We start from the raw sequence: 18,484 nt of genomic DNA, 5'->3' as shown, positions 1-18,484 counted from the left end.
GTATGATATGACAAACTGAACAGGGCATTTCACAGCTTTAAAAATGCAGGATAATCACTGTAAACTTCTCGTTTTAAAATATGTGTCCAACTTGTTTTCATCATATTGTGATTATGATTTTTTTTTTTTTTTTTTTTTTGGTCCACTAGATGGCAGCAGGTACTTGTGTAAAAGTCTGATTTTACATGCTCCTTTAGTGTTACAAGGTGGAAACATTGTTGTCACTGAGTCACAAGCATTGATTGGTTTGTGTTGTCAGGAAGTCATCTAGGTACAGTACAGGCCAAAAGTTTGGACACACCTTCTCATTCAACGCGTTTTCTTTATTTTCATGACTATTTACATTGTAGATTCTCACTGAAGGCATCAAAACTATGAATGAACACATGTGGAGTTATGTACTTAACAAAAAAAGGTGACATAACTGAAAACATGTTTTATATTCTAGTTTCTTCAAAATAGCCACCCTTTGCTCTGATTACTGCTTTGCACACTCTTGGCATTCTCTCCATGAGCTTCAAGAGGTAGTCACCTGAAATGGTTTTCCAACAGTCTTGAAGGAGTTCCCAGAGGTGTTTAGCACTTGTTGGCCCCTTTGCCTTCACTCTGCGGTCCAGCTCACCCCAAACCATCTCGATTGGGTTCAGGTCCAGTGACTGTGGAGGCTAGGTCATCTGCCGCAGCACTCCATCACTCTCCTTCTTGGTCAAATAGCCCTTACACAGCCTGGAGGTGTGTTTGGGGTCATTGTCCTGTTGAAAAATAAATGATCGTCCAACTAAACGCAAACCGGATGGGATGGCATGTCGCTGCAGGATGCTGTGGTAGCCATGCTGGTTCAGTGTGCCTTCAATTTTGAATAAATCCCCAACAGTGTCACCAGCAAAACACCCCCACACCATCACACCTCCTCCTCCATGCTTCACAGTGGGAACCAGGCATGTGGAATCCATCCGTTCACCTTTTCTGCGTCTCACAAAGACACGGCGGTTGGAACCAAAGATCTCAAATTTGGACTCATCAGACCAAAGCACAGATTTCCACTGGTCTAATGTCCATTCCTTGTGTTTCTTGGCCCAAACAAATCTCTTCTGCTTGTTGCCTCTCCTTAGCAGTGGTTTCCTAGCAGCTATTTGACCATGAAGGCCTGATTGGCGCAGTCTCCTCTTAACAGTTGTTCTAGAGATGGGTCTGCTGCTAGAACTCTGTGTGGCATTCATCTGGTCTCTGATCTGAGCTGCTGTTAACTTGCGATTTCTGAGGCTGGTGACTCGGATGAACTTATCCTCAGAAGCAGAGGTGACTCTTGGTCTTCCTTTCCTGGGTCGGTCCTCATGTGTGCCAGTTTCGTTGTAGCGCTTGATGGTTTTTGCGACTCCACTTGGGGACACATTTAAAGTTTTTGCAATTTTCCGGACTGACTGACCTTCATTTCTTAAAGTAATGATGGCCACTCGTTTTTCTTTAGTTAGCTGATTGGTTCTTGCCATAATATGAATTTTAACAGTTGTCCAATAGGGCTGTCGGCTGTGTATTAACCTGACTTCTGCACAACACAACTGATGGTCCCAACCCCATTGATAAAGCAAGAAATTCCACTAATTAACCCTGATAAGGCACACCTGTGAAGTGGAAACCATTTCAGGTGACTACCTCTTGAAGCTCATGGAGAGAATGCCAAGAGTGTGCAAAGCAGTAATCAGAGCAAAGGGTGGCTATTTTGAAGAAACTAGAATATAAAACATGTTTTCAGTTATTTCACCTTTTTTTGTTAAGTACATAACTCCACATGTGTTTATTCATAGTTTTGATGCCTTCAGTGAGAATCTACAATGTAAATAGTCATGAAAATAAAGAAAACGCATTGAATGAGAAGGTGTGTCCAAACTTTTGGCCTGTACTGTATGAGACTGTCAGGTTTGGGAGGGACGAGCAGCAGGTGGTGAGACCTGCTCAGTTTGGTGTTTGGAGAGCCTGAAATGCAAGATGTCGTATCTGTTCCTACTGCTGCTGGTTATGTGTCTTCTTCAGTGCAGTAAAGGTAAAAGTTTTTTGTTTTTTTCATAGTTGTCAGGAGGCATTAAGAGTTTCTGTTTCTAAATATGAGGAATATTAAGATTTATTACTGCTTTTTGTAATCAGTCGGAAAAAAACTTTTTGTCTCTGCATTGAAGAATGTCACTATTCTTCCATTTAACTACTCTATTTTGCAGGCCAGCTGCATTTTTATAATGGTGATCATCAGGGTTGGTTACCTGCCAGTGTGGCTGACGGAGCCAAAATCTGCTAAAAATTTTATTAGCAGCTTGGATGGTGTCCTGTGTTAACTCTCCATAGCACAGACACCAGATTTGCTAACAGAACCAACTTGGCTGCACGTGCAAAGCATGCTGTTTTATTATGTAATGTGTTTTTAATCTTTCCAAACAGCTGCAGGAAAACACTTGCTTCGCTTTTTGACTTTCTGTCAGAGGGACGTGAAGGATGATGGCCAGTACGATATTGAATTCGATGGCGATCAGCTCCTCTACGTCGACCCTGTGACCTATCGGGCGGTGCAGCGTCTGCCAGAGTTTGCAAAGCACTTGATGATTGATTTTGAAATGGCCAGAGACACGTACGTGTCCCTGGGCACCTGCAAGTACAACATCCCACGAGCCATAAAGGGAGAAAATTATCCTCCAGAGGCCCTTGGTAAGTTTTTACTGATACAGAAAAAGAAATATACAGGAATAAAATAAAAATATCAAATTGCAGGAGTAAAAAAACAAGATCAAATTAAAGTAAATGTCTCTTGCTTACAAGTGCTTACAAGTGAAGAAATCTGAAATGTATCTCAGAGCCCCAACTCTGCTTTTCTGAGAGAGGCCTCGAGCCCAAATAGGTTAAGAACCCCTAGTTTAATCTTTGTCAATGTGTTTGATTGTATAAGCAAGCAAGCTGACTTATAACTACAGCTGTCAAGTAAATATTGTGGATTAAAAAGCACAAGAACTCCCTTTGAACTGTAGTGGAATAGAAGTAGACGGTAACCTAAAATAGAGTACAGAAAATAAGGAGGATACAAGCACTGAGTCCAGTACTGTAGTAAATGTATTGAGTTGCTCTCCACCGCCTGCAAATAAAAGCAGTTTAATGCCAAGAACACAGCAAACATCAATAAACAGCCAATAAAGAGTCGCTCTGCTGAGTTTCATCTCTCTAAAAACTAGATTACAGCCTAATCTTAAGAACAAAAGTCAGTGAAACTACTGTAATGGGAGCAACAGTAAGCTGTGTTGTTAAACACAAGTTAATGAGATGAGTGCTCTGGTGTGTATTCTTAAGAGAAGAACAGGTACCAGCAGAGAAAATCTCTGTGAGGTGCAATTAACCTCTCTGGGTGTATAATCATGCTTGTATTGTCAGTGCAGGTTAAAGCGTCTGTCACTGTTTGTTTTGTAGCTCCGCTCCGGGGAGTTTACTTTAATTAGCATGTGTTGCATGATACTGGCATGCAGGCTTGTAGTCAAGACCACCAAGACCGAGACAAAGTCATGACCAAGACCAGAGTGGATCGAGGCCGAGACAAGACCAAGACTTTGAGGGGTTGAGACCAAGTCGAGACCAAGACCAGTCCAGTTCAAGTCCCACACTGCATGACACAAAAACACTAAGGAGCTGAAATCAACTGAACCATCTTTATTCAACGTTCATTTTTTGCACAGGTGATTTAGTGAGCTCCCCACGGTTGTGGTCTTGATGGTTCTTGAGATACAATTTGAAGTCCCCTTTGTCAAAGACCGAGATAAGACCGAGTAAAAATATGTCTGAAGACTGGACGGAGACCTTCAAACAGTGGTTTTGACATCGTTCTTGAGACTAAGATCATTCTCAAGGACTACAGCACTGCTGGTGTGTGTATCTACAACAGTCTGCCTCTTGTTTGGGAATTAATGACACAGAAACTATTACGGAAATGCAAGTGGTTGTATCACTTCATATTTTACATTTCAGTTCATCTTAAACTTTGTTTGCCATGTCACAGACATACCAAAAACGCTTTCATTTTGGGATGATTAAAACCACAGCCCATAATTTGGCACTTGACCCACAACCCTGTTACCAGAAAAATACTTTGGCATGTTACATTTGCGCATTATTTTGTAGTGGATACATACTGTGGTTGACATGGTTAGGTTTAGGCACAAAAAACACATAGTTATGGTGAGAAAAATATCATGTTTGAGCTTTAAAAAAACTGTTTTAGTGGCACAATCACTGCTAAGTATCTCTGTAAAAAAACAGCTTTTTGTGGCACTCTTCTCGATGGAAGAATAGTGATGAGTCGCTAAAAAACACCCACGTTTGGTGGCTAAAAAGCAGCTGGAATTGGTGAAGATTTGCTAAGAAACAACCCATTTTGTTGTTTGTTGGTCTCAAACAGTGGTCTGCAGCTTGGCAGGCATCTCGCCTTGGTGACACACCATCCACCATCCCCTCTACCTCCCAATGACAGTCAGCTCATATACTATGTCACTTTAGAAACGTTGATATGATACGTATGAAACATACAAATATAACGTATGCATGGTTTGCAGAAATGTACACTGCCAACATTTTTTTCAGGCAGCTTGGCTGTTGATCCATTATTAAGATGAGTGAGGCCTTCACATGAAAATAGACATTATGAACATAAAACAGACAAACAAGGCAATACAGTGTAAAAGGACATTTAAAAACAGATTAAAACAAGGACTAACTGATTCAAAACCATGAATCTTAAAATCATAAAGAAATCATAAAATGAAATAATGCATAAAAAGTCATAAAATCAGTAAGTAAGATACAACATTAAAGAGTTGCAGCAGCATGAAGCTAAAAAGAAAGAGTTTCAGACCTGTATCAGGAAAGTCAGAGCTAGTTAAAGTCCAAAGTGAACAGGTAAGTTTTTAACTTTCTTTTAAAAATATTCAGTGAGCTAGCCTACCTGATATCTACAGGTAGTGTGTTCTATAGCTTTGGGGCGTAATTGACAAACGCTGCATTCCCGATCTTCTTCTGGCTGTTTCTGGGAACTTCCAATAAACTGGCAGCAGATGATCGCAGCGTTCTTGAAGGCAAATAGTCAACAAGGCAGTTAGCAATGTAGCTCCGCCCCAGCCCACAAGGAGGAGGAGCTTAAAATCAATTCTAAATGTAATGATAATGTATCAAATGTCATTTTGACAACAATGTTGGCGCTCACACCCACAACTTTTCTCGTTGGTTCACTCTCATCGCTCTCATAGCGTTGATTTCCGTACATTATTCTGTGCTTTGTTTTGATTTTCACATTGGGTAGTCATCCTGTTTAATTTGTCTTCTGATTAAATCGGAACCGTTGAAACAAGTTGTAGGAAGCCTCTGCAAGTAATTGGTTGCTGGCAGACACTCTGTGCTGCAATAAAATGGTTAATCAGCAGTGCCGTGCACTGTAGAGCCGATGCGCTGCTGGTTCTGCCGGCCTGAAGAATATAATGTCTATAGCCTTACTGTTGTGTACAGCCTTATAGACTGAGCTGAGTAGTGATGCACGGGTCGACCCGTAACCCACGGGACCCGCAAATGGACATGTGGGTCGGGCAGCAGTGATCGTCTGTTAAATCGGTCTGTAAATGATGTTTTGACATTATTATTATAATCTATTAATCTATAATCTATTACTGTCATAGCATCTGAAGGTACTGATGCGTTGAGCAGGTGACAGTCCGCGGCCGTTTTCAAAACACACGTGTGTCACACACTCCAAAAGAAACTTGTTGAAACTTTAAACAATAATTTATTGTACAAAACGGGGGAAACAAACGTTGACAAAAACGGTTCCATAATTCATATTAAATTCAAAACATAACGAAAAAACAGCTACAAGTTAGAGGGAATAGTGATAAAGTTGTAAAACTTGGCATTGATCCACAGCCTCAGACGGATGCATTCAAGCGTGCCATGCGCACAAGCTCAGGTGGTAGGATACTATATTTTCACATTTTTAACAATGCAATTTAAAAGTTTTGATTTTTATTGATAACCTACATTTACCAACAACAAAAAGACTACATTTAGCACCAAAAAAATGTAAAAAATAAATAAATAAATAAATAAAAAAACGAATATCGAATACCAAATTTTCATAACGAATACCTACCCACAGAAACGAATATTCGAATATCCGAATATTTGGGTACAGCTCTACAGCAGACAGACACAGTTAGTGACCAGGAGGTGAACACAGTGGAGCATTTAGCAGCTAAAGAGTCAGATATTTCCCTCAGGAGTTGGTAGAGACCAAAAACAGAGCTAAAACAGAGTGAGTATTAGAGTCACACTCAGCAGGTGGCCAAAAACATGACTTCTCATTGCTGGATGTGTAAATAAGCAGCGGTTTGCTAACAAATTGACCATCTTACCGGCTCACCCTTTTTCCCCTTTAGGGCGACTCTTTGATATTAGTAATGGCTTTGGGAAGGCTTTAAAAAAAAGAATGGTGTACAAGCCACTAGTAACGTGTTTGTTTTAAAAGTAGTGTTCACATACTTTTGTCTGAGGCTGTTTTTCATGTTTTGGGCAATGTCCTTTAGTTCCAGTGAAGAGAATTCATTTGTCTTTCTCTGTCAAACACCATCCATCCATCTGCAGCCATTCCCACCTCCATGATCTACCCCAAACACGAGATGGAGCTCCAGGTCCCCAACACACTCATCTGCCACGTGAACAACTTCCATCCACCTACAGTTGCCATAACCTGGACCAGGAACGGGCAGCCGGTGGACGAGAGCGAGGTCAGTCAGACTCAGTACTACTCCAACAGCGACTTCAGCTTCCAAATCTCGTCCTACCTGTACTTCACTCCGCAGGAGAGCGACATCTACTCCTGCAGCGTGGACCACATCAGCCTGCAGGAGCCTCTCACAACATTCTGGGGTAGGTCAGTCATGATGTGACGAATCAGCGGGGTTAAAAGTCACAGAGAGGTTTTTTTGTTGTTTTTGATGTGAAAGAGAAGAGCAAAGAGGTGAAGATGTTGCACTTGTGAAAAATGCCTAAGATGGAGCCAATTACAGCCAATACTGCTATGGTCTGTGCCTTTAAAATCATAAAAGTGGTGTTCATTTGTGAAGATAATCTTGCTTAACAAAATTAAGTGTCGTAAAGTGTCGTGTTTGCCACTGAACTTTTTTCTGCGATAATCCAAAATCCAATGGAAAAATCCTAGTAGCTTTTTGTCGAGGGAACCACGGCAATGCTAACTTCCACGCTGGCCTACAAATAAACATCATTCCTGCAGCACCCTGTATCATATCGTCTCATCACATGCTCAAATAGAGACTTAAGACTGGACAACATCAACATGCACATCACTCAGCAATCATCACTGTAATCTGTATATGACAAGAAATATCAAAGAAAATAGAAATTATTGATTTAATTGAATCGTTTTTACAGTTTATTTGTAGTTTTTTAAATAGTTAATGTAGATTATGCATAAAATGTTGTTATAGATTGCTATAGACTACCATGAAAGAGATGTTGTTGTCGAGGTCACACATAGCAAATGGCACCATTCCTAATTTAATGCAAGTTATTTTTTGACCTCTGAGGTGGCAGTCTGAATCATTCACAAGGGCCAACTCAACATATTGTTGTTGCCTGCTCTTTCTACAGGCCCCTCCACCCCAGGGGCCCCTGTGTGTTCACACTGCCTGCACTTCCTGTATTTACACCTCTAACTCACATGTAGCAAATGTGACAATTAATAAAAAAATGTGTTCACATCTGTAGCCACACTTGTGCCATGTCTCCAGGGATGGCAGTGTCAGTGTGCCGGTTGCTCAGCCGCTACAGGTCTAGGCTGAAATATTAACAGCCATTGGGTGGATTGCCATTAAATTTTCTTTCTATTTATCCATCTCCCTCTCTTAAACATGTGCAGATAGTTCATGTTTTACTTTATCCATTGAACACTGGATTGCTGCTCACATCTGAGCACATCAGAAGTAGCTGTTACGGCCAAAAAGTGAAAAATAAATGTGACTTTTAAATACACCTTTAGCAATTATTACCCACTTATGACAAATTATTATAAATTGTGCATCTGTAGTAGAAAATAAGGTTTCAGAGATTCAGGTGATAGATGGTCATTTAGGGCTTTTGTTAAATATTAAGTATCAGCAAGGGATATTTGGCAGGGTATTATTGGCTACAAATGTTGGCTACAAGCAGCTTTAGTAACAACAGAAATCAGCTTTCATAAACTCCTTTCAGTAAAACTCCAAGGCTCTTATCTATCTATCTGTGTGTTTTTCCACAGAGGTTGCAGTCCAGACAGACCAGCAGGTTGTCGAGACGGCAGTGTGTATTGCTGGTGTGATCCTGGGGCTGATTGGAGTTGTCACAGGACTCTGGTTCATCGTGAAAGCCAACAAGTCCTGCCAGGCGTAGCACGCATCAAGACAAACACCTGAATTTCGATGTCAGATGTGTGATAGCCTTGATCTTTTTTCCTTTGTGTTTCTCCTCTGGGTGTGAGGTGGACTGAGATTTCTTTTTGTCCCCACTGTATTATCTTATCTTTGTCTGTTTTTTTTGTCCATCTGAAACACTGAATGTAAACCTGAGCTTGAACCACATCAGTTAAAGGGATAGTTTGACATTTTGACAAATACCCTTTTTTTGTTTTGCTCTCTGTCAGAGATTTAGGTGAAAGCATTAATACCACTCTCATGTCTGTACTGTAAATATAGGCTTTAATCAGGAGATAGTTAGCTTATCTTAGCACAAAGGCTGGAAGCAGGGACAAACAGCTATCCTGGCTCTTATCCAACAGAAAATCCACCTACCAGCACCTCAGCCCAATACCCTGAAAATATGTTAATGGATACGTTACATACCTAATTATGTAGCAAATATGTCTCTTTACAATTCAACAACGCTGTGGTTAATTTGTGGTTAGGTTTAGGCATAAAAAACACCTGGTAATGGTAAGGAAAAGATCATGTTTGGACCTAAAACACAGTCTTGATTGCACAATCCCGGCTGGAGATGCTGTTGATGTGTGGGCAAAAAAACAATCACTTTCCATTGAACTATCACTGGTGGAAAAACAGCAAAAGGTTGCTAAAAACCACCCATGTTTGGTGGCTAAAAAGCCGCTGGAAGCAGCAGTGACTCGTTAAGAAACAGTGGTATGCAGCTTGGCAGGTGTCACACCTAGGCATCATGCCATCCACTATTCCCTCCACCTCCTGATGACAGTCAGCTCATAAACTATGTCACATTAGAATTGTTGGTATGATGTGTATGAAACGTGCCAATGTAACATATATGTGGTTTGCAAAACCGTACAATGCCAACATGATCTTCTGATGAATGGGCTGAGCACTTCTAAAGCTCACAAATTAGAGAGAACTATTTCAGTGTGTAACTCCCCGCAAGCATACGACATTCCTCTGTCCTTGGACCCTCAGAGTGGATAAGGACCCCCCCTCCAAAAAAAAAGCCTTTACCAGGGAAAAACTGGTAGAAACCTCAGGAAGAACAACTGAGGCGAGATCCCTCTTCCAGGAGGGACAGATGTGCAATAGATGTTGTATGACATAGCCTTATAGTTCATGGTCAGATATGAGAGTGGTATCAAGTCTTGAATTTCCCAGAATGTTAAAATATTGTCTTAGAGGTTCATTGTGTAGGATTTAGGCAGATATATTGGCAGGATTGGAATACAGTGAGCATGATTTCTTTTGTTAATCACCTGAAAATAAGAATTGTTGTGTTTTCGTTCCCTCAGAGTGAGCTGTTCCTACATAGGGAGCAGGTTTCTCCAGTAGCCCAGAAAGGACCAACCAAACACTAGATTGGGCCATTCGCATTTCGCATTTTGGCATTGTCGTGTCGGCCACTGTTAGTTAGCAGCCCCTACGTGACAAGCAGTATCGGAAAAACATTTTTTTAACGTGAAACTGCTTTATTCAGTGTTTTTACTTGTTTAAATCACCGGGTCTGTTTGTTTTTTAGAGGAAGAGACCTCTGCAAATAATTCAGCTCCTGGTAAAAACCTCCTGAATGTCGAGCCCGGTCTCACTCCGACGTCGTCGAAATCCTGCGCTTGCGGCGTCAGAAACCAACGAAAAAGGCGTTCTTTAATGTCAGCATGATACCCGGCCGGTTGCTGTTGTAGTTTAATGGCACCCGGTGGGACACGCAGCAGGACAAGGACAAAAGTTAAGGTGGCGAAAGTCCGACTGTGGGGTGGGCGGGAGTGGTGGTGGACGGGTCCAACAAACACCGACTTTCACCCCTGGAGAGTGGTGTTTGTGCCCCGATTCTAAATCCAAACCCTGTTCTTTTTTTCCTAAACCTAACCACATGCGTTGTTGCGGTGTTGTACCAACGTAGTGCGTTTATTTTGAAAGAGATTGTATGTAAACATTAAATTTCCTGTGAAAGCAGAAGTGTATTTTGAAAAGAAGACAATGCATGAAACAGGCAGAACTTGACACGGCATCCCAGAACATCAACAATCAGTGCACCCAGGGTACCTTGCACGTCGTATGTGGACGTGGAAACTCCATGACCAAACGTCAATATGTGACGAGGTCGGAGTGAGAATGTGTTGGAATGTCTTGAGCAGAAAAAAGGTGAACACACAATAAGTTCTCAGAGAAAAAAGGTGCACGCATGTTAGCAGGTGTTGGGGAAGCGGCCTGTCTGCAACATGCCAAATAGCGTAGGAGAAACACTGATTTTTAACATGAAACTGCTTTATTCAATGTATTTACCGGTTTTAATCACCTGGTCCATTTGTTTTGAAGAGGAAGAGACCTCTGTGGATAATTCAGCTCTCTGTAAAAATCTCCTAACAATGAACACTGAAGGAATTCTAACTGGGTGAAGTTTCAGGTGGTTGCAATCTGCAGTCCTCACCACTAGATGCCACTAAATCCTAAATCCCCGAAATCCTGCACACTGGACCTTTAAATAAATAGAAGAATCTGTAATTTAGGCTCCATTTGCTATTCTAAATTTGAGAAAAATATATGTAGAAGACTTGACATGACACAGATAGTCAAACCCATCATTTTTACAGTAGAATATATTTATTTTTCTAATCCCATATAAGAAAACAAAGAGGCTTTACTAATGTTTTGCCACATTGAAGCGCAGTATCATGTTGCTGCTTGTTGTGTTTTTCATGTTCACATAAAGAACATCAAGGGAAGTTGAAAATGTCTGTTCCTGTTTTGTACCGCATGTCAAAATACACGCAAAGCACACTGAAACAAAACAGAACAGTTCCCTTATAGTCTTGTGTTTATTAACCCGTCGCCACAGCAGCCTGTGTGAGAGCACTGGCACCTTCAACAAAGTCACCATCAATTATCACAGCACAGACTGAGCTTTTGGGCATGTTGCTGCTCCTGCAGTGACATGAATGAGGGAGTAAATAATGTTTGTCATGTCTGCTTGCTTGTGCGTTAATACTGGCACCGAATGGCGATGTGCCAAACTGCCTCTTTTCTCTGCAGGTTTTATTTGGCTCTGGGCTGAATCTAATTATTTTCACTATGGTAGATAAGATAGCTGCCACATTTTTTAATATGCACATGTGTGGATCTCAAAAACTGACAATACTGCTGCTTTGATTCTGCAATAAAGGTACATATTCAGTGGTGAGGAAACATTCATACCTTGGAGAGAGAACAATGCTGAATGAGGAGTTAGTGTTAGAAGTTAAAATGCTGAGTTTCCCAACAACAGGCATGGTAAAAATAAAATGACCACGTTTCTGTTTTCCTCATTCACATGCAGCTTGGTTGTGGTGCTGAGATTTATCTACTATTAACGAATTCTAAGCATAAAGACAAAGCCATGACTGCAGCAAAAACCTGAAAGACCTGTTCATCTCCGCACTGCTCTTGCAATAGCATTTGCATCATTTATTTTATGAGGTGGCAAGATGCAGTTGAGCTTTTGAGCTTGAGAGGTTTTAAGAGCATGATTGAGTCTGTAGGCGTTTGCATGCGGTGATGGTGTAGTTTTCAGTGTTCAAGAGACAATGGGACTTTTTGTTCTGATTCAGCTCACAGTCCCTGTTGTTTTACTCCACACTACACCAGCAGGTAGGTTTCATCATGTGCTCCTGTTTATTTTAGCTTTAATTCACATGTACTTTTTTACCGTTTATGATAATTTAATGAATGGAACAAAAGGTTGACAGAATCACAGACATGCTTTGCAATGCAACACGAACATTTTACTGTAAAACTGAGTTTCTGACGCTCATATTTTATAGATTTTTTTTTGTTGTTGAGACCGGGAGAACTTGTTTTAAGAGCATAGCCTGTTAAGTGCCACGTCACACTCATTTTGAGGTGCAACTCTGTGGCCTATTTGTTCCTTTGTACATTGCCCTATGACATACATTCTTCCTCTCACATACAAAACTGTGGCATTATAAGCAATAAAAAGCACCCATACGCAACTCAATGCACCCATACGCAACTCAGTGCACTCTGACTTTTACTGCTACAGCCTTGTTGTTCGAACAGCAGCTAAGGTTAGAAAATGTGAGATAGGAAGTGCTGCAATTGACATAATTGATTCAGTTTGCTGGCTTCATGAGTCGTCTCTATGTTTCTGATGCGCAAAATTTTATCATTCACCACTTTCCTGTCAATGTCACTGAGCAAAATTTGCTCTCTTGCTTTAACAGTCAGCTGTGGGAAATTGTAAACGTCAGATCTGAATTAAAGCTCACACATTAGGCAATTGTTTTATCTTGGTGTGACTGTTATTGTGATTTACAGTTGATAAAAGTGAATAATTTACATTTAATTTCCTGCATTCTGGTGAATTTTTGTGCACCAATTTGTGCCATCTCTGGATCTGTGTATGGTGTCAATGTCTTTAGTAATCTTCTTAGCCCTGAACTTTTGTTTGGTTTGCATTTTTTAATTTCTTCTAGCTATTTGGGATCAGTAGGACCCATTAACTTTAAAAAACTAAACATTGTCAACATTATTAAAGAACCAATGTCCTCAAACGAGATGATAATGAAGTCCCTATGTCTTCTAAGGAATACTCAGCAGCGTCTATCTTATTACTGTTGCTAAAATTGGTCGAATTTGTTGCCATATCAAACCACAAACATTATTAATCATAAACAAACAAGTTTCAACCATAAAATGTGTCCAGGTTTTGGACCTTGTCCACTTTTACTACCACTAGACGCCACAGAAAAGTGTCCAGGAATGAGAGGTCTAAGTTAAGTAGAATGAAGTATAAGATCAAGTAAACCCAAAATGTGATGTCCTCATATGAGGACACAGGGTCTCAGGAGTATATAGTCAAGTAAAACTCCTCTGCTACTTTCATGTTTTTATTGGAATGGAAATCTGAACCTACGTGTCAGAGCATGCTGAACAAAACCCCTTAATATGAAGGATCTGATGAGAAGGAGAACCATCAATTTCTCCTTTTGCACAATGAGTCTTATAAGCTGCACAGTATGTTATCTTTCATGTTGAATAGATTAAAGGCCATGATAAACTGTGCTGTTCTATAATTAGCCTGTTGATGCAGAGCGATCAGGTTTTGTAAGTGGTGCTCTTAACCTGGTACAATAAGGCTTTTGTTCAGCAAATGTGCGGTACAACAAATGATTGATATCATCACCACAGTCATCTGTACTAACTGGTTTTCTTTCTGTTCCAGGTGGATATGCATATCAGATGATATATGACTGTGATTATAGTGACAACATCACAGACGTGGTCTTCTTTGTGAAAAACATATTTAACTAGAAGATTTCCACCCTGTATGACTCTCGGGTTGGGAAGTATGTTGGCTTTGGAGCGTTAGGCATGAAGAATGCAGCCCATTATAATGGCCAGGCTTGGAAAATGGAAGAAAGAAAAAGACAAGTGGAGACTCTTTGCAGATACAACGCAAGATTATTCAGGAGGAGCACACTGGATCGAAAATGTAAGTCTGTGTGATTTCTACTTGAGGAGCAGGACATTAGGCTCCTAACAGTGGCACTTCATTTGGCTTCATTTGCTTCATTGGAAAAAGGAAACAATTGTTCTCTCCTTGTTCTTTAATTAAATGGCTTGAAGAAAACTGTTTAGCCCCTGACTCACTCCTCTGCGCTCCACATCCAGCAGGTCATTCAGCTAATTTTTCCCTCTAATCATTTCTACACTCCAGTGCCTCCAGTCGTCAGGGTCCATCCGACAAAGCCAACTGACTACGGGAAGCGGTCCATGCTGCAGTGCAGCGTTACGGATTTTTTCCCTCTGGAAGTGAGGGTGAGCTGGCTGAAAGACGGGGTAGAGGTTACCAGTGATGTGTCTTCTACGGATGTCCTGGCCAACGGGGACTGGAGCTTCCAGCTTCACGCTTACCTGGAGCTCACACCCAGAAGAGGGGAGAGGGTGAGCTGCAGGGTGGACCACAGCAGCCTGACAGAGAGCCTGGAGGTGGACTGGGGTAAGGATTAGTCTGGAAGAGAACACATGCTCAAAACAGTGACTCCAGAGAGAAGCAGACAGAGGGGTCTACAGTCTGTGTTTGAAGGATATATCCAGGATGTCAAACTGACTCAGCAGCAACAACAGGTTAAAAAGACAAAGATAGTTAGATGCTAAAGCCGAACTATAGGCTACAGATCACAGTGTAAAAGTGAACCACCACATCACTGCTGATCACCACACAAGACAATGAATATAAAGGGAAACTTTGCTGATATTGAACCAGCTGTGTGGCATCACAGTGTGTGCAGCACTTGGACCTCCGCTGCCTGACGGGCGGGGAAGTTAAACAATGCAGCACACACTTCTATTGGGTCATAAATGATACTTGGAGACTCATAATTATGAACACGACATACTGGCTGTGACAGGGAGTTAGGTTAGGTTTCTGTCTGGAGTTGGTGTGTTGTCATGAGCTCTCTCTGTCCCTCCCTCTAGTTGCAGACTTCCTCACTTCCCCGCTGGTCCCTGCATTTTTATCGAACTTTCCAAACCCGCTGCTCTCTCCCTGTCCAGCCGTTGCCCCTGGTGTGTTGTTCCCATGTTTCCACATCACCTGATCTCCACACCCACCTGCTCGCCTGCTCCTCATTCCATCATTAGTCCTTACGCCAGCCACCCAGCGCCTACACCCTGCCAGGCCGTCTATTGTGCCCCCTGTAGCCATATTGTTCCAGCTGCTGTTTTTGTTTGGCTGCCTGCCTGCTCCCTTTTTGGATTTGTTTGCCTTTGCTGATCGACTGCTTGTTGTCGACCTCTGCTTTGAACCATGATTCAAGCTCCATTTACCTCACCTGCTTTCTCTGACGCTTGCTTTGGAGTCCAAATATCTACTACTAGAGCTGTTAGTCTGACTGACAGATATTTAAGAACAGCAGTGAACAGCGGGTTCGTTTACCAGCTGTGTTGACACGAGAGATTTGTAAGGAAAGCAGAGTGGGAGTCAAAACTGAAAAGATGAATGTGAGAGAGAAGGTCATCCGTAATGAACTTTTGCAAAAGCCTCGTCAGATGCAAAATGCAGTTGTGGTGGAATTCCCTTCCACATTTAGAGGGACACTTTATCGTGTCCTCTTCCTCTCCAAAGTTGTGTGATGCAAAATGTTCACTTCTAATCTTATAGAGTAGAAAGAAAAGTTCACTTAAGCCCTCAAATGTGTGTCTGAGCAAACAATTAAAAAGTGGACTAGTGTGACCATGCTAGCGAACAGATGTTATTTGTTTTATATCGCAAGATAAACTAATTCCATTCATCTAAGCATTGCTTGAGGATCATTAATTTATCCTCCTGAGACCTGATCTTTTGTCTGCATTTTCGGTTTCTCCTAGCTATTTTGGATCACTAGGACCTGATAAGTGTAAAAAACAGTTGTTCTAATTATTGTAAACATTCTCAACGATAATTAAGTCCCAATGTCCTCAAATGAGTACTTCCTAATAAGCCCCTTTTACACTGCCAGATTTTCCGTGAATGTTGGGCAGATTTGCCAGCAAGCTGCGAGCTTTTAGACACACAGAGGTGGATTGGCGAGTTGATCCGAGGTGCCCAATTTTCCGCCTCGTAGGGTAGTCGTATTGGCAGAACATTTTTGGTTTAAAAAGAACAAGGCGGCCTTCCGCAACAGGAGGGGCTGTTGATGACTTGTGGGAGGAGCTGTTGATCACGCTGCACGTGCGACCCACTGGCGGTGGATAAACAGGAAACAGCTGATAACAGGAATGAGCAGCTAGTAGCAAGAGGGAAACACAAACCTGACAGACACTGTAAAGATGAGCAACTGGGGAGACAAGGAATTGCGCGCCCTCCTTGTCCTCGCAAACAAAGAGGCCATTAACCGTTAGTTGACGATAACAGTAAAGCACGGGCCGACTTACAAGAGAATCGCCAAAGGACTGACCAGTCGCGGCTTCCCTCATCACATACACTGAGCTACATGTCCTACACTGAGCTACACGAAAAAGGCACATTCTGTATGAACAAAAGTAGGCAGGCGGCATTTTGCTGCACTCCCCAATTTTGTTTTTATACTGCTAATGCTGAACGAAGACTGATTGGGCTTTCCTGCAAATTTGCACAATTCCTATTTAAAAAGGGCTATAGACACAGATGCAGATGCAGATACAGATGCAGATGCAGATACAGATACAGATACAGATGCAGATGCAGATGCAGATACAGATAATGGCATCTCTGTAAACTTCTCTGATCTACTACAGGATCTGTGAGCAGATTAAGTTTTCACTGTCATTATTTCTCTTAATCACCTTAGACACCTCCTCACTGGATGCTAAACACCTGAAGATGGCGGTGGGGATCATCTTCTTCTTCATCGGCCTCACTGTCGCCGCAGGTGGAGCAGCCTACTATTGGAGGAAACAGAGGTGCGTTGACATTAATGAGAGTTCACTGGATTCATCATTACACTGTAAAACTGGTATAGTTAAGGTATGAAATAAAACAGGTCGACAAGGACAAACATCTTTGAGTCATCCCTCAGAATTTTGAGGTTTTAACAGAATAAGACATAATAAAGCTCTGCTGTAGATTTAAATATGAAGTATTAAAGCTGATGACCCAAAGCCTGACCAACAGAGGGAGGAGAAAAATGGCACTGTGGGAAGATGACATGCTGTTGTTTTATTATGGAGGTGGCCCCCTGACATGGCAGAGCTCCTCCTTCATCATTTCTGCCAACCAAGGACTCAACTGACACGTTATCCTTCAAAAAAAGGAGCCATACATTTTTCCAACGTTGTGTTCATTTTGTAGGATTAAGGTGTCAGACCTGTCACTTACAATAACTGCCTCACCTTGGAAGAAGACTCATCATCTTTACATCACATCAGTATATATTGGCTTTATATGATGCATTTAAAAAAAATTAATCTTTAATTAGAAACTCAAATTAAACACAGAGAATACTCTAATAATAGCACAACACAATAGTGTCATGTTGGTCAGCTTTAGTATTAAAGGTCCAGTGTGTAGGATTTAGAGGAATATATTGACATGTTGCCCCACCATGTTTCTACAGTAGCCCAGGACAGACAAACCAAACACTGGCCCCAGATTGGACTATTTGCATTTTGCCGTTTTCACCACTTTAATAAGCAGCCCCTCTGCAACGGGCTGCATCAGGAAAAACGCTGACTTTTTCAATTTAAAACTGCTTCTTTTTGTGTTTTTACCAGTTTAAATCACCTGTCTCATCTATACAACAGTGCATAGGATCTATATTAATAAATGTACGTACGGACAAAAGCCAGTTTCTACAATCAGGCTTCCACCTCACCATCTATATTGCCAATTTCCCGTCTCCTTAATGTTCGTAAGCATGGGTCAAAATTTCTCCCTTCAAGTTTAGTTTTATAGATCACAACTTTGGCGTCGGAAGTGGCCTAGGCCTCTTTCAGGCCTTGTTTTGTGCATACACAATGTTTATAATTGAGTCCCCTGGTCCACTTGTTTTAGAGAGGAGAAGACCTCCGTGGATATTTGGGCTCCCCTTAAAAAAAACCTGAACATCTAAATCTTAAGTTATCAGAAAAAAAAAGGTGAGCACACATTAGCAGGTGCAGGGCTAATAGTTGCTGATTTGTAATGTGAAACTGCTTTATTCTGTGTTTTTACTGGTGTTAATCATTGAGTCATAATTTGTCTTACGGCAAAAACCTCCTGTACATGTGGATCAGAAATAAGGTGAGCACACATTAAGTTATCAGAGAAGAAAGGTAAGACTACATAGCAGGCGCTGGGCGAACGGCCCAAACAGCGAAGAAGAACAAAGCACCTCTGCGGATAACTTGGCTCCTGGTAAAAACCTCTCGAACGATGAACACTGAAGGAATACTAACCGGGAGAAGTTCTGACTGGCTGCAGTCTGCAAAGTCCCTAAAATTCCCTAAATCTTACACACTGTTTAAACTTAAGTTTTAAA

The 18,484-nt window shown here is 41.5% G+C and overlaps 2 protein-coding genes across 2 annotated transcripts; both read left to right on the top strand.

The window, feature by feature from the left end:
• The first annotated feature begins 1,986 nt into the window (after window positions 1–1,986).
• LOC117266069 (RLA class II histocompatibility antigen, DP alpha-1 chain-like) lies at window positions 1,987–8,457 on the top strand. The gene is made up of 4 exons (XM_078171202.1): window positions 1,987–2,041; window positions 2,431–2,694; window positions 6,655–6,939; window positions 8,327–8,457. The coding sequence occupies exons 1-4, from the start codon at window positions 1,987–1,989 to the stop codon at window positions 8,455–8,457; spliced, it is 735 nt and encodes a 244-aa protein (XP_078027328.1).
• Window positions 8,458–11,592: 3,135 nt separating this feature from the next.
• On the top strand, window positions 11,593–17,775 carry LOC117266068 (DLA class II histocompatibility antigen, DR-1 beta chain-like). The gene is made up of 5 exons (XM_078171201.1): window positions 11,593–12,134; window positions 13,729–13,998; window positions 14,224–14,505; window positions 16,817–16,928; window positions 17,739–17,775. The coding sequence occupies exons 2-5, from the start codon at window positions 13,878–13,880 to the stop codon at window positions 17,773–17,775; spliced, it is 552 nt and encodes a 183-aa protein (XP_078027327.1). The 5' UTR covers window positions 11,593–12,134; window positions 13,729–13,877.
• The last annotated feature ends 709 nt before the right edge of the window (window positions 17,776–18,484 follow it).

The sequence above is a fragment of the Epinephelus lanceolatus genome, chromosome 10, assembly GCF_041903045.1.
Source record: "Epinephelus lanceolatus isolate andai-2023 chromosome 10, ASM4190304v1, whole genome shotgun sequence".
Taxonomy (NCBI): domain Eukaryota; kingdom Metazoa; phylum Chordata; class Actinopteri; order Perciformes; family Serranidae; genus Epinephelus; species Epinephelus lanceolatus.
This window is presented reverse-complemented; position numbering and strand designations above follow the sequence as displayed.